This window comes from Martes martes, assembly GCF_963455335.1.
Source record: "Martes martes genome assembly, chromosome: X".
Lineage (NCBI taxonomy): Eukaryota > Metazoa > Chordata > Mammalia > Carnivora > Mustelidae > Martes > Martes martes.
The window spans coordinates 72044973-72070853 of record NC_137897.1 but is presented as its reverse complement, the minus strand read 5'-3'; the positions used below and the strand labels follow the sequence as shown (position 1 = coordinate 72070853).

Here is a 25881-nt window from a genome sequence, read left to right as displayed (position 1 = left end):
TAAGAGACTCTTAATCTCACAAAACAAACTGAGGGTTGCTGGGGGAGGGGGGTTGGGAGAGGATGGTGGGGTTATGGACATTGGGGAGGGTATGTGCTATGGTGAGTGCTGTGAAGTGTGTAAACCTGGTGATTCACAGACCTGTACCCCTGGGGCTAATAATACATTATATATTTATTAAAAAATTAAAAAATTTTAAAAAAATACAAACACAAGTTAGGTTATATCATTATCTTCCTCAAAACCCTCCTAATATCCCCTTTCTAGCTCACTCAGTTTGAAAGTCCAAGTCCTCCAAATGATTCACATAGGAAATGGTATTTATGTATTGTCATATGTCTTCTTATCCCCATTTTTTCCTTACTGAATTATTTTCTTTTCATTCAAGTGTTTATTTAAATTGCAGTTAGCTAATGTACAATGTAATATTAATTTCAGGTGTAAAAATTTAGTGATTCAACACTTACATTAAGCACCCTGGGCTCATCACAACAAATGCCCTACTTAATTCCCATCACCTATTTAACCCATCCCTCCTACCAACCTCCCCAGGTAATAATCAGTTTGTTCTATACAGTTAAGAGTTCATTTCTTATATCAACTTTTATATCCACATGGACGGGAGAGAAGGAGATTATGCTGAGTGAAATAAGTCGAGCAGAAAAAGTCAATTATCATATGGTTTTACTTACTTGTGGAGCATAAGGAATAGCACGTAGTACGTTGGGAGATGGAGAAGAGAAGTGAGTTGGGGGAAATTGCAGGGGAAGACGAACCATGAGAGACTGTGGAATCTGAGAAACAAACTGAGGGTTTTGGAGGGGAGGGGACAGAGGTCCAGGTGAACCTGGTGGTGAGTATTAAGTAGGGCATGCATTGCACGGAGCACTGGGTGTGGTGCATAAACAATGAATTTTGGAACCCTGAAAAAAAATAGTTGTTTTTTTTTTTAAGAGTCCATTTCTTGGTTTGCCTCTTTTTGTTCTCCCTGTGTATGTTTCTTAACTTCCACATAGGAGTGAAATAATATGGTATTTGTCTTTCTCACTGACTTATTTCAATTAATATAATACTGTCTAGCTCCATCCATGTCACTGCACATTGCAAGATTCCATTCTTTACGGCTGAAGAATAATCCATTATATATACATATGCATGTGTATATATGTATATGTGTGTGTGTGTATGTGTGTACACACACACACACATACATACACCACACCTTCTTTTGCCATTTATTAGTTGGTAGACACGTGGCTCTTTCCATAATTTGGATATTGTTGATGATGCTGATATAAACATTGGGGTGCAAGTGTCCCATCAAATTACTGTGTTTGTATCCTTTGGGTAAATACCTACTAGTGCAATTGCCGGATCATAGGGTAGCTCTATTTTTAAATTTTTGAAGAACCTCCATACTGTTTGCCACAGTGGCTGCACAAGTTTGCAATTCCCGCCAACCTTGCAAGAGGGTTCCCCTTCCCTTGCATCCTCACTGACATGTTGTTTCCAGGGTTGTTATTTAGCCATTCTGACAGGTGTCAGGTGGTATCTCGTTATAGTTTTGATTTGTATTTCCCTGATGATGTGTGATGTTGAGCATCTTTTCATGTGTCTGTCCTCCATTTGTATGTCTACTTTAGAAAAATATCTACTCATGTCTTCCACTGATTTTATAATTGGATTATTTGGTTATTAGATGTTAAGTTTGATAAATTCTTTATAGATTTTGAATACTAACCCTTTATCAGGTACATCATTTGCAAATACCTTCTCTCACTTTTCTCACCCCACAGGTTTCTTTTTAGTTTTGTTTCCTCTGTTGTACAAAAGCTTTTTATCTTGATGAATTCCCAAAGTTCACTTTTGTTTTTGTTTCTCTTGCCTCAGGAGACATCTCTAGTAAGAAGTAGCTATGGCCGATGTCAAAGAGGTTATGTGTTGTCCTTTAGGGTTTTAATGGTTTCCTGCCTCACATTTAGGTCTTTAATCCGTTTTGAATTTATTTTTCTGTACAGTAAAAGAAAGTGGTCCAGTTTCATTCTATTGCATGGTGCTGTCCAGTCTTCCCAACAGTATTTGTTGAGGAGACTTTTTTCCATTGGATATTTTATCTTGCTTCATTGAAGATTAATTGACCATATAGCTGTGGATCCACTTCGGGTTTTCTATTCTGTTCTATTGATCAATGTGTCTGTTTTTGTGCCAGTACCATACTGTCTTAAGGTGGTAACCTTTTCTGATTAATAAGAAGGAAACAGAAATTGAGAAAAACACAAGAATTTATATTTATCAAATTATACTCAAAATTCAACCTAAACTTAGTAGGTAAAGTAGCATGATAATTACTAACAATTGTGACAGCAGTAATAATATTAGTTTTGATTTGAAAATATTTTCAAATTTATTCAGTCAATTTAGAATCAATTTCAATATAAATGCATACACTTCATATGTCTAAGAGCCATAGAGTAACAACCCTAAGTGGATTATAATTGTCAATTCTATTCTTCAGTTTCCTCAGGTTTAAAAATCTCTGCCCAAAATAGTAGATAGTATTTCCCCAGGACTGGTATCTTATCCTCAAAAGTTTGGTTCACATGCAAAGCAGGACTGGAAAGGAAGGGGAGCACTGGCCAAGTCATTTACCTTCTAAACAAATCTATGGTAATAAGAGCAAATCACTCAATAAATATTGAACTGAGCATTCGAATTCATAAATCGCTCTCTTTAGCATATTCAAACTAATCAATTACTATATTTAGCAAGAGATAACAGGACTATAATTTAAATCCAAACACAAAAAATAAACCTAATGTAAAAACAATAGAATTTTTGTTTTCGTCTCTTTTTTTCAAAATTTTTTTATTTATTATTTGTTAGAGAGAGAGAGCGAGCACAGGCAGACAGACTGGTAGGCAGAGGCAGAAGCAGGTTCCCTGCCGAGCAAGGAGCCCGATGTGGGACTCGATCCCAGGACGCTGGGATCACGACCCGAGCCGAAGGGTCGTGATCAACTGGGTCGTTAACCAACTGAGCCACCCAGGTGTCCCTTGTTTTCGTCTCTTAACTGGTTCCCTAACTGTATCTGTATTCTCCTAATATATGGATATGTCAGAAAAAGAAACTCCCACATAACAAATAATAATTTTCAGTTTTTTTCTGTCCTTTCCTCTCCCAAATTCATTCATCCAGGGCTATTTTCACTTGCCTGCTTGTAAATCCTACAAAAAGTCTAGTCAATTTATCCATCACCATCTCCATCTGAGCTTCCAACAGTTAGAAAAACAGAAAAGTTCAAAGCATTTGATAAAGCAGTAAGGTTCTGAAGTATGCCAGTTGAGATATTTTGTTGAAAAAATCTACTTCCTAAAAGTCAACAGGTTAAAATTCACAGAAGGAAGCAAGGATCTTTGGAAAATGAAAAATCTTTTCATCACTTCAGAAAATGAAAAATCTTTTCATCACTTCAATCAGCAAACTTAAAATGCTCTTCATCCACAATTGGGTAGACGTAGCCCACAATGGTCAGATACTCAGGAGCTTGCTTGATGGCCCTGCCGCTCAGGCTATAAAGCTGGATCTGGAGCTCATGTACACTTTTGCCTTCCCGTTGAGGACATTCACGGATCAAACGCAGAACTTCCTTGTGGATGAATTCAAGGTGGTAGTACTCGCCATACTTCTGGACCTCATTTATTTTTGATGGCACACTGGGTTCAGAGGCCACTTGGTGGGCTTTATCCAGCATTATATGTGCATTGACCGTTTCCAGAATATGTGCGGTGAACTCATTCATGTCCTCCAGGACTCAGATATTCAATACCTTGAGGCCCTTTACTTCCTTAAAACATCTGAGGATACCGATCACTTTGACATACACTTCCACTCGAAGAAGTGACATGCCCTGGAAGAAGCAACATGCCCTGGAAGAAGCGACATGCCCTGTTTTGCTTTATTTCTTCCAAGCCACTGGCGGACCTCAATAGGCTTGGTGGTCATATCATCAATTCTGTAAAGAATGTAGTTGGAAGCTCTCTGGCCTTCGGATTATCCCCACAATAGAGACCTGGGAAACTTAAATTCCCCTTATCTTGAAGACACTGTCAATTAGGGTGGAGGTGGAGCAGCTGGTTTACACCACAAGGTATAATACCCTGAATTTGGACCCTGGATCTTGGGGTCTTAGTAGTAGGAGCTTTACCACCCTGAGATGGCTGGTCATTGCTTCGAAAAGTTTCACCCACAGCAGAGATGCTGCCATAGCTCACAAAACCGTTCTTACTCTTCTTAAGAAGAGCTCAGAGAGATTAGGAGGTAGGTTTTTGCTGTAGTCAGTGAGTTCCTCAGGAGGGCTCTGACCACTTCAGACAGCTACCACCAGAAGTTCGATGCGTGGTAACGCAAGCAGCCTTGCGCGACCTATGGAGCCAGTCAGCTACCAAAATGTTGCTCTCTCCAGCTAATGAGGACCTACCAGCTTCTCACCAGGTCCCATAATTCTTTGGAGTTGCATGGTAGTTGCTGGCCTATATAAAGGCTCCACATATTATTTCAAGCCTTTCTTGCCATCTATATAAATTGCATTTTTACTAGGTACCCCTCCCCTTCATTCCTAACTGCCACAACTTCTTCTATAGTCACTTCTTAAATATTCATTTATTCACCCACATAATTTTCAGACCACTAAGTGCACTACGGTAAAGAGCTATAGGTTTATATGGTGGAGGTAGCAGGGGTGGGGGGCAGGGCACAAAAATGGTTATGGTTCTCAAAGAACTCACATTCATTAAATCATTTGTTCAATCATTAAAACCAGAAGCATTCTAGATGGTCATCATATTCAAAAGTAAATCACATCTTACCCCTGCCTTTTTAAGGTTTTTTTTTTATTATAGAATTATAATTTTCCAGTTATTCTGACAAATATACTATTGGTAAAAAGAAATAGTATGATATATTTCAATTCCTACATCAATTCAAATGAGCTGTAAATTATTTTCAAGACTCTATCAATAGGTCGGAGAAATACAAAATGTGGTCTCCATTAGATATAAGGAAAAACATGAATAAAATCAAAACACCATTTCTGTATACTTTTATGCAGTAATTTGTGAACTTAAGACTGTAGCAATTTATATGAATATCTCCCAGAATATTTTCATATTACACTAAAAAGCCATTATTCCTCATAAAACATTTTATTGGTGTTATAATTAACATAGAGGTTTTTTTATGATTAATAAAGAATATCAATTGTTGGAATCCACCACTGGCAAAGAATTTCATTAAAAATCCTTTGCAGTTAGAAAATAACCTAAACTTGTAGAGCTTTGAGTTTATTAATACTTTCTCTCATTTCTTTTACTGGTTAAAATAATTTAATTTTGGTATACCAAATTACAAAAATATGTGAATAGTATATCTAAAACTTAGAGAAAGAAAACTGTATTTATTTCTCAGTCAGAAATGAATAATACCAGAGCCAATATACTTAATTTGTTTTACAAATAAATATAATAATTGTTATCTTTGCACACAAACTGCCAAGTAAATGTGGATATTTAACTTCTGGATCCATGTTTTATATAATAAAAGAGGAATTAAACATCTAAGTAATATTTGTATTCCTAAAATTGCACAGTATTAAGATATCAGATTAACTATATTTTATCAAATGTTTACAACCTAATAATCAGACATTGCTGTTTTATTAGCTGACATCAGACTGTTCAGAAAACCTTGAGGTTAAAATGATGTAACTGATTGTATTCATAACAACTACATTCAGTACAAATTGCATGAATCATACCAAAATGGTAAGAACCACCTACCTGACAGGATTGCTGGTTAAAGAAACCCTCAGAGATTCAAGGCAGTTAAGAAGTTTCTCATCTGAAATACCAGATCGTAATTCATGAACATATTCTTGTGAAGACAAGGTACATTCATGTTTGCTGTTTTTCAGCCCTCCCTATAAAAAAAAAGAAATTACATTTTAGAAAAACAACAGGTTTTGAAATAACTTTTAAAATAAAATAATGCATAGACTATGCAAGTATTTTATTATAGAAAAATATGTGCAGAGTGCTATGCACTTAAAAATTCTTGGTCATAGAAATGATGAGATAAAATCAAGTTACATACATATCTCAACACTCCCCTCATCCTCATTTAAAAAGAAATTACACTGCTGGTACTCATAGTCTGAAAAGACTATGGACTTGAGATTAAGTGTCACTGACAGGGATGCTTAAGTTTACAATCCAGGCACTAGCATTAACTCACAGAACGAACATTTACAAATCATATTAAATTTCCTAGTTAATATGGTTATGTTCTATACTGTAAAATACAGTGAACAAAATTTAATATAAAACATTACAGATAACCAAAAACTACTGAAATGTATCAGAGATTTAGCCTACCTCAAAAAACAAGTGAAAACAGTTATTAAAATGTAAAACAGTACAGTCTCCATTTAGCATGTTAATCATATTAGTCTAAAGTATTCACTAATTCCCAACTATTCCTTCCTATGTTACTCCCATGTTGTATATTAATTTTGGAAAAGTCATTAAATGCATTTATCTGATAATGACTAGTTTTTATCTGATAATGACTAGTTTTTAGCTTAATTTCCAATATACATGGGGTTATTTCTAGAACTCATCATCTCATCACAGCTCCTTAGCTTCATCACCTTGCCATAATAACTATGTAAGTAGTTTGGGGAAAAGACTAAGAGGAAAATATCATCAACACATTCATTGCACTAATAACTCAGTTTCACATTCTAGATATATATAATCATTCTAGATATATATTACAAATGTATTCCCCTGAATTAAAATTCTAGTTTGAGTCACGTATTTCAAGTTTGTACTAACCACACTTAGTTTCTTTAACTACCTAAGCTAGAATAAGGAAAGTGGTTTGGTTTGGTTTGGTTTTTTCCCTAATTTAGTAGAAGTCATATCATTTGAGGATATAGAATTATTTTAAAAATGTGTTAACAATGAGAAATGGATTCCACAGGGCTTCAGGGTGTTTGGCTTTTATCAAGAATGCCTCCTTAAAAAAAAAAAAAAAAAAAAAGCCTCCTCAATGCAGAAATTGACATTCTTAATGTCTTAATTTTTTTTAATTCCACTGAATAGTAAGTAAATGTTTGAAGTCTGATAAAGTCTTTTTTTAAGATTTTATTTATTTATTTGAGAGACAGAGAGAGACAGCATGAGCAGGGGGAAGGGCAGAGGAGAAGTAGACTGCCTGTTGAGGAGGAAGTCATACATGGGGCTCGATCCCAAAACCCTGGGATCATAACCTGAGCCAAAGGCAGATGCTTAACCAACCGAGCCACCCAAGCACCACTGAAGTCTGGTACAGTCCTGCAGGGACTTGTATTCCCTTCTGGTGCTGTAGCACTATCACTATTATAAAACTTAAGACACTGAGGCAAAGGTCATTATTTATGTCTATCACTCTTCTAAACTCAGAACTCTATGCGAGGTACCTAACACAGTGATTCAGTTTAGTGAGCCTCAAAGGAAGTATGCTATTATTGTATCCGGCCAATAACAATTACAGAACAAGGAATACAGTTTCATAGTTTTAGATCACATATTTTGTATAATTCACACTAACTTGATTTTTTTATTTGTTAGGATATACAGATGTTTAAGACTTCTGCTGAATAAATCACGACATAGATGGCAAAGTAAAAATATCACCATGAAATCTTTTCACATTTCTTTTTTTTTTTTTTTTTAGATTTTATTTATTTATTTGAGAGAGAGGGCACAGGGGGAAGATGAGAGGGAGAAGCAGGCTCCCCACTGAACAGGGAGCCTGATGTGAGGCTCGATCCCAGGACCCTGAGATCATTACCTGAGCCAAAAGCAGATGCTTAACCAACTGAGCCATCCAGCGCCCCATTTCTTTAACTTATTTACCCAACACTTAGGGCTGTAGAACCACAAAGAATGATAGTAAGTAAAAATTTATAGTATAAAATGTTGCAAGTCTGCAGTCACAAACCACTTTCATATGACCCTCAAACCCATTTTCATAATTAATGGATAACGGGGCCCTACCAATCCTTCCCTGGAGGCTTGTACATGAGTTTATTACTGTAGAATGACCTTTGTATTTGCTGTTTTCTCTGCCTGGAGGATTCTTACTCCTAATATCTCCATCCCTAATTCATCATCTAAGTCTCAACCCAATAGTCCTCTCACCACCACATTCATCATCACATCATTTTATATCTCATTCATAGTATTAGCTCAGTGTAATCTTATATCATTCAGTATTCTACTTGTTTACTGTGTCTTCACTATAAAAACATAAACTCTATGAGGCAGGAATCTTGCCAACACTGTTCACCATTTTTTCCCCAGATCTTAACACAATGCTTGGCACACGGTAAGTACTCAAAAAAATATATATATATATATGTGTGTGTATATATGTATATATGTATATATATATATATTAAGTAGTCTCCATGTTGGGCACTTTAACATGGGACTTGAACTCACAACCCTGAGATCAACACCTCAGCTTAACCAACTGAACCACCCAGGAGCCCCTCAAAACATCTTTCTTTAATTCATGGGTAGATGGATGGATGGATGGATGGTAAGTAAACAAATGGGTGAATGTCTGATGAGTTCAACAAGCTGAAACTTCAAAACTTAGTTTAGATTTGCTTCACAATATTACAGTTCTGAGATGTTCCATTACCATATATTCAGAAATGCTAGTGTAGAATAGGTAAACTGAGACCGTGTATGGCATCCTAGGAAGAGCTCAAACTGTCACTGGGCTTGAATTGTGACACCTTCACTTATCTACGTAATCTATGAGCAGACTATTCAACTAATCTCTATAAACCTGTTTACTCATTCATGATATCAGGTAATAGACACTTAGCCCTCATGTTTATTGTAAGGATTAAGTGAGATGATGCATATAAAGTGGTCAAAACAGGCACTTCGTATATGTTGTCTCATAGACAAAGTAAGCTGCTTAGAAATGTTTGTTCTCTTCTTTTAGATGGTCATGGCTGAGGTATTTGTGCCTCATGGAAAAACTGGGCCAGTCCAATACCTTGGGACACCCTCCTCCCCCAACTCTTAGAAACAGGTTTAAATTTAAATTATGTAATTTAAGATACTCTGTCATTATAAGGACTGAAAGGAACCTAATGGAGCAATACAAGAAATACATAACCTTATAAAACAAATACCTTTTATCAAGCTTTCACGGATTTTAACATAAGTTCATACTTGAAGATTAAGAAAACATAATAGCATATAAAAGATGAGCTGACCATTAAGTATCAGCTCATCTAATAATATCATTACAAAAATGGAAAATCATGCTGACTGTCCATGGTCACCTAATTAGTGAGGTTGCAAAAATAAAACACGAATATTCTGGTCCTCAGGTTACTTCTTTTTCCACCATATGTCACTTTCTCTCAATACTGAATAAAAAATCAGAACACCAAGTACTTAATTATGAAATCTGTACTACAAATGCCAAAGTATCTTCAGCACAATCAATATAATGCAATATGATGTTAAAGAAATCACAAAGAAACAAAATAGTGCAATAGATTAAACTAATTCTCACTATACTTAATAGAACTGTAATACAAGAATGACTTATCATTAACATCCTGTTCTGAAGCTGAACAAAGGAAACAACTAGATAATGGAAAGATAATAATGGAAATTTTAATTAACTGCTCTGTATGAGATTAATGAAAATTACCACTGTGCCCATTTGATCTTTAAAAAATAATGCATACAAAGTTAGCAATTAGCATATATCATGCCATTCCAAAGCTAGGTTAACAAACAGTTTTCCTAATTTGAAGGCATTCCTTAATTTGGAAATCATTAGGATAGAGGTTAAGTGTCACTGTGACTGTGCTTATGTTACTCTAACACAATACACAAGAAAACAAAAGATACTTGGGCCAGTTTAATAATTACATTCCCTTAACTCTGACATGAAATGTTAATACCAAAATCAGTGATATTCTAAAAAGAACACTTTAAGATTACATTGGAGATACTGCTTTTTTTTTAAAGGTTTTATTTATTTATTTGACAGACAGAGATCACAAGTAGGCAGAGAGGCAGGCAGAGATAGAGGTGGAAGCAGGCTCCCTGCCGAGCAGAGAGCCCGGCATGGGGCTCAATCCCAGGACCCTAGGACCACGATTCCAGCCGAAGTCAGAGGCCTTAACCCAGGTGCCCCGGAGATACTACTTCTGATATTACTATTTATTTATTTTTATTTTAATTCCAATTAGAAAACATATAGTGTTGTATTACTTTCAGATGTACAACAGGGTAATTCACCATTTCAACAGAATACCTGGGGCTCAACACAGTGCATTCCTTAATCCCCACCAGCTTTGTAATTCATCCACCCCGCCTCTCTCCCCTCTAGCAACCATCCTTTCTTCTCCATAATTAAAAGTCCATTTCTTGATTTGTATCTGTGTCTCTCTCATTTTTTCCCTATTACTTGTGTGTTTTGTTTCTTAAATTCCACAAGTGAAATTATATGGTATTTGTCCTTCTCTGATGAACTTTTTTCACTTATCATAATACAATTCCAAGAGTCACTGTTTATGCACCACACCCAGTGCTCCATGCAATATGTACCCTCCTTAATACCCATCACCAGGCTAACCCATGCCACAGCCCCCTCTAAAACCCTCAGGTTGTTTCTCAGAGTCCATAGTCTCTCATGGTCCATCTCCCTCTCTGATTTCCCCCACTTCATTTTCCCTTCCTTCTCCTAATGTCCTCCATGCTATTCCTTATGTTCCACAAGTAAGTGAAATTACTTTCTCTGCTTGACTTATTTCACTCAGCAGAATCTCTGCTTGACTTATTTCACTCAGCAGAATCTCCTCCAGTTCCACCCATATCAATGCAAAAGCTGGGTATTTATCCTTTCTGATGGCTGAGTAATATTCCATTGTGTATATGGACCATATCTTCTATATCCATTCACCTGTTGAAGGGTATTTTGGCTCTTTCCACAGTTTGGCTATTATGGCCATTGCTGCTATGAGCACTGGTGTACATGTGGCCCTTCCTTTCACTACATCTGTATCTTTGGGGTAAATACCCACTAGTGCAATTGCCGGGTCATAGGCTAGCTCTATTTTTACTTTTTTTTAAGATTTTTTATTTATTGGGGCACCTGGGTGTCTCAGTGGGTTAAAGCCTCTACCTTCGGCTCAGGTCATGGTGTCAGGGTCCTGGGACTGAGCCCCACACTGGGCTCTCTGCTCAGTGGGTAGCCTGCTTCCTCCTCTTTCTCTGCCTGCCTCTCTGACTACTTGTGATCTCTGTCTGTCAAATAAGGAAATAAAATCTTAAAAAGAAAAAGGATTACTTATTTATTTGAGAGAGAGAGACCACAAGTAGGCAGAGAGGCACGCAGAGAGAGCGGGGAAAGCAGGCTCCCCGCTGAGCAAAGAGCCCGACACGGGGCTCAATCCCAGGACCCTGAGACCATGACCCGAGCCGAAGGCAGGGGCTTAACCCACTGAGCCACCCAGGCACCCCTCTATTTTTAATTTTTTGCGGAAACTCCACAATGTTTTCCAAAGTGGCTGTACCAACTTGCATTCCTACCAACAGTGTAAGAGGGTTCCCCTTTCTCCACAGCCTCTACAACATTTGTTGTTTCTAGCCTTGTCAATTTTTGCCATTCTAACTGGTATAAGATTGCATCTCAATGTGGTTTTGGTAAGTAGTTTTTCACTGTATATACCATATCTTTAACCATTCCAGTTGATGGATACTAGGGCTACTTTCATAATTTGGCTATTATAGATAATGTTCCTATAAACAGAGGTTCATGTATACATTTGAAATGGTTATTTTTTAATTCTTTGGGTAAATATCTAATAGTGTAATTGCTGAATCATACCGTAGTCCTATTTTTAAATTTTGGATGGAATTCCATGCTGTTTTCCACAGTCCCTACACCAGTTTACATTCCCACCAACAGTGTAAGACAGTTCCCCTTTCTCCACATCTTGCCAATACCTGTTGTTTCTTTTGATGTTGATTGTAGCCATCCACAGAAGCATGAAATGATATCTCATTGCAGTTCTGATCTTCATTTCCCTAATGATCAGTGATGTTGAGCATCTTTTCATAGATCTCCTCGCCATCTGTATGTCTTCTTTGTAAAAATGTCTATTCATGTCTTCTAAGATTTTTTTAAGTGGATTATTTGTTTTTTGGGTGTTGAGCTTTTTAAGTTCTTTATGGTTTTAGATACTAACCCTTTATCAGATATACCATTTGTAGAATCCTTCTCACATTCAATAGGTTGCATTTTATTTTTTATTATTTCCTTTGTTATGCAGAAGTTTTTTTTATTTTGATGTAGTCCCAAAGTTTATTTTTGCTTTTCTTTCCCTTGCCACAGGAGATCTAGAGAGAAGTTGCTACAGCCAATGTCAAAGAGTTTACTGCCTGTCTTCCCTAGGATTTTGATGGTTTGAGGTCTCACAATTAGGGCTTTAATCCATTTTGAATTTGTATTTGTGTATGGTATAAGAAAGTGGTCCAGTTTCACTTAATTGTGGAACATAAGGAATAGCATGTAGGACATTTAGAGAAGGAAAGGAAAAATAAAGGGCGGGGGGGAAGGGAAGGGAGACAAACCATGAAAGGCTATGGACTCTGAGAAACAAACTGAGGGTTTTAGAGGGGAAGGGGTGGAGGAAGAGGTTAGCCCGGTGATGGGTATTAAGGTGGGGCATGTATTGCATGGAGCACTACATCAAAAACTAATGATATACTGTATGGTGACTAACATAGTAAAAAAAAAAAAAAAAGTGGTCCAATTTTATTCTTCTGCAACTTGCTGTCCAGTTTCCTAAATAACATTCTTAAAGACATGTCTTATTCCAATTGAACAGTCTTTCCTGCTTGCTCCAATATTAACTGACCATATAGTTGTGGGTTCATTTCTAGGTTTTCTGTTCTGTTTCATCATTGTGCCTATTTTTATGACAGTATAATATTATTCTTATCACTACAGTTTTGGAATATGACTTAAAGTACAGAACTGTGATACTTCCAACTTTGCTTTTCTTTCTCAAGAAAGAAACTTTTGAAGCATGCTTTAACCATGCAGGGTCTTTTTGGTTCCATGCTAATTTCAAAATTCTTTGTTCTAGCACTATGAAAAATGCTATTGGTATTTTAATGGGGAGTACAGTAAATATGTACATTCTTTGGGGTAATACTTTAACACTTTAATATTTTAATACTACTTGTTCTCCCTATGGACTGTCCTTCCATTTCTTTGTGTAACTGATAATTTCTTTGTCTTTTAATTTTGTTTTGTTTTGGTTTTTGGTTTTGTTTTGTTTTTTCACACAGAGCAAGCCAGCAGGGGAGGGATAGAAGGAGGGAGAGAATCATAAGCAGGCTCCATGCCCAGCAGAGAGCCTGCTGCAGGGCTCAATCTCATGACCCTAAGATCATGACCTAATCTGAACTCAAGAGTGTGACACATCATCAACTAAAGCACTCAGGCAGCCCTCATCTTTTACTTTTATCAGTGTTTTATACTTTTCAGAATACAAATCATTTAACGTTTTGGCTAGGTTTATTACTAGGCATCTTACTGTCTTTGGTGAAATTGTAAGTGAGATTAATTCCTTATTTTCTTCTTCTGCTGATTCATTATGGGAATACGATAATGCCACAGATTTCTGTATGTTAATTTAGTATCCAATGATTTAGCTGAATTGGTGTATCAGATCCAGCAGTTGTTTGGTAGTATCTTTACATTTTTCTATAGACAGTATCATGTAATCTATAAATAATGAAAGTTTTACTTCTTCTTTGATGATTCAAGTGTTTATTTCTTTTTCTTTTCTGATTCCTGAGGCTAGGACTTCCAATACTATGTAAAGTAGCAGTGGTGAGAGTGGACATCCCTGTCTTGTTCCTGACCATAGAAGAAAAGCACTCAGTTTTTTCCCATTGAGAATGATACAAACTGCGGGTTTTTCATATACGGCCCTTATTATGTTGAGGTATGTGCCCTCTAAACCTACCTTGTTGAGGGTTTTTATCATAAATGAATGTTGTACTTTGTCAAATCCTTTTTCTGCATCTACTGGAGTGATCATACTGCCCTTATCCTTTCTTTTATTAATGTGGAATATCATCCTGATTGATTTGCAAAGATTGAACCACACTTATAACACAAGAATAAATTCCAGTAGATCATGGTAAATGATTTTGTAATGTACTGTTGAATTTAGTTTGCGAGAATTTCACTGAGAATTTTTTCATCTGTGTTCATCAGGATATTAGCCTGTAGTTCTCCTTTTTATTGAAGTCTCCACCAGCTGTTAGTATTAGAGTAAGGCTGGCCACATAGAATGAATTTGGAAGTTTTCCTTCCAACTCTTCTTTAAATGTTGGGTATAATTTGGCTGTGAAGCCATCTGGCCCTGGACTTTTATTTTTTGGAAAATATTTGACTACTGATTCAATTTCTTTGCTGGTTATTGGTCTGTTCAAGTGTTCTATTTCTTTCTGCTTCAGTTTCAGAAGTTTATGTTTCTAGAATTAATCCATTTCTCCCATGTTGTCCAATTTGTTGGCATGGAATTTTTCATAATTTCCCCTTATAATTGTTTGTATTTCTGTGGTGTTGGTTGTTATTTCTCCTCTCTCTTTTGTGATTTTATTTATTGGGGTCATTTCCTTTTGATAAGCTTGAGGAGGGGTTTATCAATTTTATTTATTTTTTCAAAGAACAGCTCCTGCTTTCATTGACCTGTTCTATTGTTATTGGTTTTGTTTTTTAGTTTATATATCATTTATTTCTGTTCTAATCTTTAATATAAAATATATAATATAAGAAATACATGAAAATGAACACACAATGGTCCAAAACCTTTGGGATACAGCAAAAGCAGTCCTAAGATGGAAGTATATATAGCAATACAAGCCTTCCTCAAGTAGCAAGAAAAATTTCAAACAACCTCACCTTAAACCTAAAGTAGCTAGAGAAAGAACAACAAATGAAGCTGAAAGCCAGCAGAGGGAAAGAAATAATAAAGATTACTACCTTCACCTCTTTGGTTTGATTTAGTCCTAGGAATCTTACTATTTCACGAGCAATCATAAATAGCATTATTTGTTAATTTCTCTTTCTGCTGCTTCATCATTAGTGTATAATATATTTACTGAGAGTTTTACTTCTTCCTTACTGGTGTGGATACATTTTACTTTCTTGCTGTCTGACTGCTGTGACTTAGGACTTAAATACTGTGTATTTGGGTGCTCCATGTTGGGACATAAATATTTATAATTGTTATTTTCTTCTTGTTGGATTGTCTCCTTTGTTACTACATAGTATCTGTCTATGTTTCTTCTTATACTCTTTATTTTAAAGTCTACTTTGTCTGATATACGTATTGCCTGGCTTTCTTTAATATCCATTTGCATGATAGGTGTTTGTCCATCTCTCACTTTCAATCTGCAGGTATCTTTAGGTCTAAAATGGGTCTCTTGCAGGCAGCATACAAATGGGTCTTATTTTTTTAATCCATTCTATCACCCTATGTCATCTGATTGGCGTATTTAGTTAAGTCGCATTCAAAGTAATTATTGATATTTACTTATTGCCATTTTATTACTTGTTTGGGGGTTATTTCTGAAGATTCTGTCTGATCGCTCTTTCTTTCATGTTTTGTTGATTTTCTTTGGTGATAGATTTCAATTTCCTCTTTGTTCTTTTTATATTTATTAGTGGCTTTTGATATACGGTTACTCTTAGGTTTGTATAAAACCTCCTCTATATATACCCATCTATACTAAGTTGATAGTCATTTAAGTTTGAATCCTTTTTTTTTCTCTTATCCTCCCCATGTTCTAGGTGTACGTTATTATATTTTTACATCTTTTTTTTTGTTAGTTCCTTGACTGATTTTTTTAATAATATTCATTTTTTTCTGCTTTTTGTGTTTCATACCTCTATACTGTCACCTTTGGTATCTCCATTCCATTCAAAGTGTCCCTTTTAATATTTCTTGCAGACATGGTTGAGTGGTCATTAACTCCTTTAGTTTTTGTTTCTCTGGGAAACTCTATCTCTCCTTCTATTCTCAAAGCTAGTCTTGCTGGACCAAGTACTCTTATCTGCAGATTTTTCCCATTCAGCACTTTTAATATATCATGCCACTCCCTTCAGACTTCTAATGTTGAAAAAGCTCCTGCTAGTCTTCTGAGTTTTCCCTTGGAAATTACTAACTTCTTTTGTCTTGCTGCTTTTAAGAGTTTTGATTATGATATTTTACCAATTTAATTATAATATTTCTTAGTGTGGGTCTACTTTTGTAGATTTTGCTGGGGGTTCTTTGTAGCTTCTAGATCTGGGTATCGGTTTCATTCCCCAGAATAGCAAAGTTGTCAGCTATTATTTCCTCAAATAATTTTTCTTCCCCCTTTTCTCTCTCTTCTTATGGACTCCTATAAAACAAATGTTACTACACTTGATGGAGTCAGAGTCCCCTAAGTTTATTCTCATTTTGAATAATTCATTTCTCTTTTTTCAGCGTGATCACTTTCTGTTACTCCGTCTTCCAGGTCACTAATTCCTTCCTCTTCTTCTTTCATCCTACCATTCATTACATCAAGCATGTTTCTCATTTCATTTATTGTGCCCTTTACCCCTACTATGTAACTTCTTATCTCTGTGTTAAAGGTGTCACTTACGTCTTCCACTCCTTTCTCAAGTCCAGTATCCTTGTGATCTTTACTGTAAATTCTCTATCAGGCATCTTACTTATATCTGTTTCACTTAGCTTTCTGGCCATGGTCTTGTCCTATTTTTCATTTGAGATGAATTTCTCTATCTCCATTTTTTCTGCTTCTCTGTGACTATTTCCGTGTGTTAAGAAAGTTAGTTGTGTCTTCTGCTCTTGAAAGTAGTGACTTTACATGATCCCAGGGTCCTGGGATCGAGCCCCACATCAGGCTCTCTGCTCCATGGAGAGCCTGCTTTCTCCTCTCTCTCTCTCTGCCTGCCTCTCTGCCTACTTATGATCTCTGTCTGTCAAGTAAATAAATAAAATCTTTAAAAAAAAAAAAAAAAGAAAGTAGTGACTTTAGAAAGAGAAGGTCCTTGGGTGAGATGCAGTGCAGTGTCCCCTGTTCACCAAAACCTGGCACTTCAGGAACGTGTCCTGTGTATGTTGCTTATGCCCTGCCCTTATGTCTGAGTCACTTTTTCTTTTGGTACAGTGATCTGCACTGACTCTCTACCTGTTGTGGGCTCTGCTTGTTCCCTGTGGTGTTAGTGGGACTAATGAAGGCCAGCTCTGTGGGGGCATGCCTGTAGGGGAACTAGGGAGAGGGATGGCAGTAACAGCAAACTTTGTGTTGAGTCACTGTCCTATGCTGGATCTCTCAATACACTGTGGTAGATGGGAACTGCATGCTGGAGCTACCAGGGATGCACAGCAGAGTGCAGCTGGGTCTGGCATGTGAAGGTGCCTGGGGGTGCACAAACAGGCACCATCTGGCAGCATGGCAGCTCTGTGCAGCATACACAAGAGCAGCTGTGCCCCTGGCAGATGGGCATTGGGCACAACAGTAGGTGGGTATGCAAAGCTGAGTGCAGGGCACTATGCCTGCAGGGCACAGGTAGCTCGGCGCTGTACGTTGCAGCTCCTTCATGCAGCATAAACATGGCTGGGGGCATGTAGTTAGGTGCAGCACATTATAGAGCATGGCTGGGCACCATGGGGATGTGTGCAGCACACACTGTGGCAGCTGTGCACTAGTGCCTGGTCACTGACTGGGGAACATGAGCCTGTTTAACAAAATTTGCTAGCAGGCTTAGAATGGGCTATTCCTTCAGAACTTCTGGGCTTTGTACACTGCTAGGGGTTAGATAGCAGGTGGTGCTGTGTTTATGCTGGAGAGTACAGGAGGAAAATGGCACCTGCCTTATTTTTATTTTTATTTTTGGAGAAGTCCAGCAACATACTTTGAAGTCAGTATGAACAGATTTCTCTCCCATTTGACCCCAGCTTGTGGAAACTGGTAATTTTATGTTGCCTCTCTATGCAGGTTTCTGTCTCTTTAAGGTTCACAACCTAGCTGTCACTCACCCTCAGGGATCACTCAGTGCTCAGTCCCCAGACATTAAAAGCTTCTAGTAGAACTGGTTTTATAAACTCTTAGACTTCAGCCCTTCTGGTCTTTAAAGCCAAATGTTATGGTGATTAGTCTTCCCTGAGTGAGTTCCCTGGACTGAAGACCTGTTTCTCTCCCCTCTCTCCATGCAGCTCTGCCCCTCCTGTGGGCAGCCTCCCTCCCCCTTTCTGAGCTTCCTAACCTTTCAGATGCAGCTTCTTGTCTATATTTAGTTGTGGATTTCCTTCTGTCAGTATTTGGATTACATGCATTGGTTTGTTAACTTGGATGTGGGCAAAATCTACTTAAAAACATGGGATACGATGAGCTCAAAGTCTTCCTACTCTGCCACCTTCCCAAGCTCTCCTTACAAGACTTTACCACCACTTCTGAATTTTGATTGATTTAGTCTGAGCATGATCTGTCATTCTTCAATGTAAATACACATTTACTTGTAATCTGAGTTAAAACCTCTAAATTGTAAAGGTATCTTGCTATAAACGCTGGGAAGAACTACTGACCTGTACATGAGTATTTTCAACTACAGCATGCACACAAATAGCAATTACTATTAGTGTTATGACCTCCAAACAGGAAAGACAATAATATTGTCCAGAAAACAGAAATATTGTTACTGTTACTGACCATGATTTGTAAACCATAATGTAGTCAGTTTTCTTTGGCTACATTATTCACACTGAGTTTCTTATCTATCATTGCAGTTCTCTGAAAAGAAAATGTTATACATTAACAAATTTGGAATTATATCTACAATGGTTCACAGTATTGTTTTGAGAGGCTCCTATAACATTAAAACCATAAAAAAATAAAAAAACAATTTTCCTCATCACCTGTTCCTTGAGTTTCAGTAGGAAAAGGAAACAAAACAAGAGCCTGGTTCAAGTCAATCTACCTGTTCATTCTAATAATGATGTATTTGGTGAGCTACACAACTCAATATATTGCTAAAAATTTACATGGCTCCTCTTCAATTATATATGAAACACATTTCAGCTAAATCTTTCTATCTATATGCTTACATATGTTTGTATTAAGTATGAGACTTTTTTCTTATATTCAAATGTATTACCAAATTAATATCTTAAATGACTTCTATTTAAAAAACTTACTTCATAAAGGGAGATTAAGAGTTACATAATTCACTTATCAAAAAATAAATAAGCTATTTTAAAGAAATAGATTACAATATTTCAAATAATTTGATTTAAAATTTACAGTAAAAATTCTTGAAATTGCTTGAAAAATTCAGCATAAAAGATACTACATATTATCAATTTGGGATCTATAAGATAAAAACCTATTCAGAAAATTACTATCATGGTATAACTTCATATTGTCATTTTCTATTGCAGGACACAATGTTTTTAATTAAGACCTTTTAAAAGGACGAAATAAGAGAATATATATGAAATTCTAGGACAAGGAAAAGAAAGTTCTTTTTAAACCAATATGATAAAACCATTAAGGTGAAGACACTAGAAGAAGATGGCCATCTATAAGTCAAGGAAGGAGGTCTTTGAAGAAATAAACCCTATGGACACCTTGATCCTTGATCTCTGGCCTCTAGAATTGTAAGAAAATAAATACTTGTTGTTTAGGTCACCCAATCTGTGGTATTTGTTACAGAAGCCCTACCAAACTAACATAACATCAATCGTTTTTACATTCATCAAAGTAAAAATCTCTATATTGTCACTGTATAATTCAAATTGTTTGCTTCCATTATGATTGTTTGAATAAACTTATGTTAAAATAATGAAAAAGCATTATTGTTCTTCAAATTATACATACTATTTGTCCCAAAAGGATTTGACTAAGTACATATAAATGTGATTAACTAAAATGTTTAAAGTATAGGGCTTTCAATGAGAAATCATGTATTGTTTACTTACTGAAGTTTCTATATAGCAAACACTAGACAAACTATTTCACCCAAAATCACAGAATCTAAGACCATCGAAGAAAAAATATTTACATCATTCTTTCAGTACATGTACTATTAGAAATGTCAAGTAAACAGAACCTCTAATAATATCTTTAAATTCTGTAGCCCTACTGTTACTTCTTCTGTTGTGAAACACATAATTTGTAGACTATGGAGGAAAATATTTCATAACAACATCAAATAATTGTTCAAATAGACAATAAATTTTAATTTTTTACATTAACTGGGACAAAGGGGTGATATTTTATGTTTTTAAACATTTCATTTGTTTGAGAAAATGAGAGAGAGAGAGAAAAACAAGAAAGCCCGTACAAAGAGAGAGAAACGCAAAAGCCCGTACAAGAGTAAGGGGAATGGCAGAAGGACAAGCACACTCCCATCTGAGTAGGGAGCCTGAGGTGGGGCTCGATCCCAGGACCCTAGGATCACAACCTAAGCCAAAGGCAGACATTTAACTGGCTGAGCCACACAGGCACCCAGAAAGAATGATATTTTAATAAGTAAAATGTTGATCTCAAAACACTGAACTGCATTTCTTACCAAAAAAACCACCTCATTTGATCTGTACACTTTCAGAGACAAAAACAGGGAAAAGATAAACCACTATTAAATAATTTGCTAGTGAAACCTAATTAAAATATTTAATAATATTCAAAATTAGTAAATCTGTATGATAATAAATCTGCCATGCTTCTCCTTCATATGAAACAAAATAAATGTATGATGTATTCCATACTTAAAATCTACTCATATTTTCTTTTAAAACAAGTATTTCGCAATTAGGGTAAACACTGGGCATATGGGTGAGTCACACCAAGTAAATCCTTAAAACTCTAAAGTGTAGCTACCAACAATTTTTATAAGCCCTTATAACCAATCACAGTATTTGATAAAAGAAAGCTTAAGCATTATACTTACCTTTTATTTGACAAAGGTCCTTGAGATATATCAGATAATGAAATGTAAACAGATTTAAAGTAACCCAGGAGTTCCTAAGACTGGGTCGCAATTCATGAAGTATGTACATGTAGAAGGGAAGAAATAACATCTGTATTTTCAATATCCACTTAGTTGAAGCTGGTATCATCTTCAACTATGAATGTAGGACAGACCACATTAACGAGCACCTACATCTTATCAGTATGACTAAAAGAAGTCACAGTTACTTACCTATTGTACCACACATACCACATTTGTAACACTATCTCAAAATACCAATTACGTTCATTATTTCTTCAGAATTACCCTAGTTACACAAGCTAACACTTGTTATTTAATAAACATTGTAAAGAAGCATATTGCTATGTCTTCATTTTTAAGTTATAGTTTCTATTTTGAGATAATTATAAATAACCATGTAAATTAAAGAAAAATGCATAGAAATTTTTCCCCCAGTACTAATATCCTGCAGAATTATATAACAATATCTCTCACCATCAGGATAATGATAATGAGAAATCCCACCTATCTTATTCAGTGTTCCCTAGTTTCACTTGCATTTCTGTCTGTGTGTATATGTGTGCATATGTGTATTTAGTTCAATGCAGTCTGATCATGTGTACATTTACATAATGAACCACCAAATCAACACACAGAATACTTCCATCACCACAAAAATTCCACATTTTGCCCTTTCATAACTACATTCAAATCCATCCCAGAACCCTCCATTCCTGGCAACCAATAATCTATTTTCCATTTCTATAATTCTGCCTTTTCAAGAGAAAATCTTACATTAGTAACCTTTTGGCACACATGGACTTTGTTCACTCAGCAGAATAACCTGGAGATTCATACAAGTTATTGCACACACCAATCACTTGTTCTTGTTTACTGCTGAGTAGTTTTACATAGAAAGGATACACTACGGTTATTTTGCCAATCACCCACTAAAGATATGTGGGTTGTTACCAATTTTATTCTACTATAAGTAAAACATCTATGCACATCTGTGTACAAGTTTTTGTGTAAATATAAGTACGCATCTATTCCTCTTATTTTACTTTGAAAAAAATAATTTGGTAAGTATATTTAAATATAGTTAGTTTCCTTTGTAATCCTATCCATTTTATGTTTTACACTTAAAAACATGATTCTGGTGAGGGGCAGGGGGGAAACCTAACATGGCAGAGCAATAGGAGGACCCTATGCTTCCCTCATCCCTCAAACACACCTAGATAATTATCAAATCATTCTGAAAACCCAAGAAATTGATCTGAGGACTAACAACAAACTGCGCAACTAGAGGGAGACAAGGTGCCACACTGTGGAAGTTAGGAGGTGCAGAGACGTGTTTTGGGAGAGAAACAATCAGATCATAGATGCTGTGGAGGGAAGGGAGCCCTGCTCACAGAAAAGGGCAACAGAGAGTGGAGCACAGAGAAATATGCATGTCCCCAGAGGGGAAAACCCGTCCTCAGTAACACTGCTGAGCAAACAATAAAGGCTGATTTCCAAGAGTTTTTACAAAGAAAGGGAATCAAAGACTGGAGTTTTAGAGGTCCCAGGTGTGGCTACTGTAGAGCCCAGAGGGCAATGCAATGATCCTGTGGAAAAGGAGGGCAGACAACGCAGGGGCAGACAGCACAACCTAAGGATCCCATGGGATGGACTGGGAAAGATGGTTCCTCCTACTTGGAGCACATCTGGAAGAGGTGGCATTGCCTTGAGGCAGACAAAACCACTGGCAGGCAACATTTTCCTCACCCACCCCTCATGACAGGCACAGAGACACATAATAAGGATAGCTAATCTGGACACAGGCTCACTGCTATTTTTAGTGCAAACTCCAGGACCCTGCGCATTGGTACAACATCCTTTTTAGGACAAAACTGTATTAATCCCAACAAGGTGAGACCCTCCCACAGAGAACCAGCATGGGTCCTCATCACATCAGGTCCCTAAAATTTTGAGTTCTAAAACTCAGCTGTACTGCCTGGGGTACAGACCAAGAGGCACTGTGCTACAGGGCAGGCAGATGCCCCAGACAACAGAAAGGGTGAAGGCAGAGATCTAAGGAATGCCTGGGACACAGGAGGGGAGATAATTCACTCCTATGAGAGGGCTCTGACAACAGCGGCCTCCGAGAACACCCCTCTCCAGAGACAAGGGAGCTGGCTAGAGGCATATCTCTCCCACACCGCTCACATAAACTAACTTAAGAAGCAGCACAGCACCAAAAATGGTGGCTTAAACCTCTTACACCGAATCCCACCAACCTTCTCACTGCTAGTACTGCTTTCCTCAGGCAAGAGTATATGAGAACCAGTACAGCGGGTCCTTTCCCTAGAACTCCAGCACTAAACCACTGTAGTCACCACACCTGCAGACCACAGAGTTCTGCAAAGCTTCTGCTATAGTGAAAATAGCATCAGGTCTCTTTTAACAAGTATACCAGAGCACACCTAGTTAAAACTCACCACACTCTGTCCAAAGTCCAAATTCTCCCCACTGTAGGAAAGGAGAAACTCTGCAGAGGATTGATCTGAGGGAAACAGCACCCAAAACACAGCAGCAGAGTGTACACAGCATATACCAGAGACACTTCCTGAAAAGCCAGGCCCTGGACCTCTTCTTTATAAAGTCGTTATTCTCAGGAGCAGGAAACATTAACAGGCTTTCTGAACACAGAAGACAGAGACCTAGACAAAATGCCAAGATGAAGGACCTCATCCAAAAAGAAAGAACAAGAAAAGGTCATGGCCAGGGATCAAGTGAAAATGACATAAGTAATATACCTGAACCAAAATTTAAAGCAACAATCAAAAGACACTACCTTAGCTTGAGAAAAGCATAGAAGACACTAGATGTACCCTTACACAAAGATAAAAGAACTTATAAGCCAGTCAAGCCGAAATGAAAAATCCAATAACTGAGATTTGAAACCAACTGAATGTAATGTCTACAAGGATGAAAGAAGCAGAGGAATGAATAAGTTAAATACAAGATAAAATTATGTAAAATAATGAAGCTAAAAAGAAGAAGGAAAAAAGATAACAGATCATGAATGTAAACTTAGGAAATTCAGTGACTCCATAAGGCATAATAACATTCCCATCATAGGAGTCCCCACAAAGGAGAGGGAAAAGAGGGCAGATTTATTTAAGGAAATTATATCTGAAAACTTCCCTAATCAGGGGAAGGAAAAAGGCATCTAAATCCATGAGGAACAGAGAACACCCTTCAAAATAAAAAAGCAAGCCAACACAAAGATATATTGTAGTTTAACTGGTAAAATATTGAGATAAAGAAAACAATCCTAAAGTCAACAAGAAAAAAGCAGTCCCTACATAAAAGACTACCATTAAAGTTAGCAGCAGATCTATCCACAGAAACTTGGCAGGCCAGAAGAAAGTGGCATGATATATAAAATATGCTAAATGCAAAAAATATGAGGTGAAGAATACTCTTTCCAGCAAGGCTGTCACTTAGAGTAGAAGGAAAGGGAGAGTTTCTGAGACAAACTAAAACTAAAAGAGATGGTAACAACTAAACCAGCCCTGCAAGAAACATGAAAGGGGAATACTTGAGTGCAAGAGAAAGACTAAAAATGACAAAGACTAGAAAGGAACAGAGAAAATATCCAGAAAAAAGGACTTAACTTAATACCTATCAATAATCACTCTGAATGTAAGCAGACTCAATGCTCCACTCAAAAAACATATAGTATCATAATGGATAAGAAAATAAGACCCATCTATATGCTGCCTCTAAGATAATCATTTTGGACTTACCACACAAATTAGATTTTAAAACAAAGACTATAAGGGCATTATATCATAATAAAGGGGGCCTATCCAACAAGATCTAACAACTGTTAATATTTATGCTCCCAAAGTAAGAGTACCCAAATATATAAAACAAAAACAAACATAAAGGAACTAATAGACAATAATACAATAATAGTGGGGACATTAACCCAATGCTTTTATCAATGGACAGATCATCTAAGAAAGTCAACAAGGAAACAGTAGCTTTGAATGATACACTAGACTAGATGGACTTCACAGATAAATTCAAATCCTAAAGCAGAAGAATATGCATTCCTTTCAAGTGTTCATGGGACATTCTCCAGAGCAGATCACATAGTAGGTCACAAATCAGGCCTGAACAAATACAAAATGACTGATATCATACCATGCATATTTTCTAACAACAGTACTATGAAACTTGAAGTCAAACAGGAAAAAAAAATGGGGGGAAACACACAAATACATAGAGGTCAAAGAACATGCGAGTAAAGAATGAATGGGTCAACCAGGGAATTTAAGAAGAAATAAAAGGATTCATGGAAACAAATGAAAGTGAAAACACAACAGTCTAAAACCCTTGGGATACAGCAAAAGCAGTCATAAAAGGGAAGTACAGAGTAATACAGTTTTAATTCAGGGATCAAGAAAAATCTCAAATATGCAACCTAACCTTACACCTAAAGGAACTAGAAAAAGAACAAAAAATGAAGCCTAAAGCCAGAAGAACAAGGGAAATAACAAAGATTAGTCAAGAATAAATAATATTTGAATGAACAACAACAAAAAAAAAACCAAAAATACCCCAGTAAAACAGATGAATGAAACCAGGAGCTTATTCATTGAAAAAATTAATAAAACTGATAAACCCCTAGGATACAAAATGAGCATACACAAATCTGTTACATTTCTATACACCAATAATGAAAGAGCAGAAAGAGAAATC

The 25881-nt window shown here is 36.6% G+C and overlaps 2 protein-coding genes across 3 annotated transcripts in view; both read right to left on the bottom strand.

Moving 5' to 3' along the window:
• The window catches only part of DIAPH2 (diaphanous related formin 2), a 1022518-nt gene that overhangs the window by 769535 nt on the left and 227102 nt on the right, over window positions 1–25881 (bottom strand). For both annotated transcript variants that reach the window (XM_080794734.1, XM_080794733.1), the window contains one exon: window positions 5835–5974. In XM_080794734.1, coding sequence (XP_080650860.1) covers window positions 5835–5974 — 140 coding nt within the window. The remainder of the gene's footprint in view (window positions 1–5834; window positions 5975–25881) is intronic.
• RPA4 (replication protein A4) lies at window positions 3470–4516 on the bottom strand (the record flags this gene model as incomplete). The annotated part of the gene is given in 7 exon segments (XM_080794899.1): window positions 3470–3811; window positions 3815–3943; window positions 3946–4042; window positions 4044–4078; window positions 4082–4123; window positions 4125–4289; window positions 4478–4516. Coding segments are annotated over 7 exon segments (849 nt in total).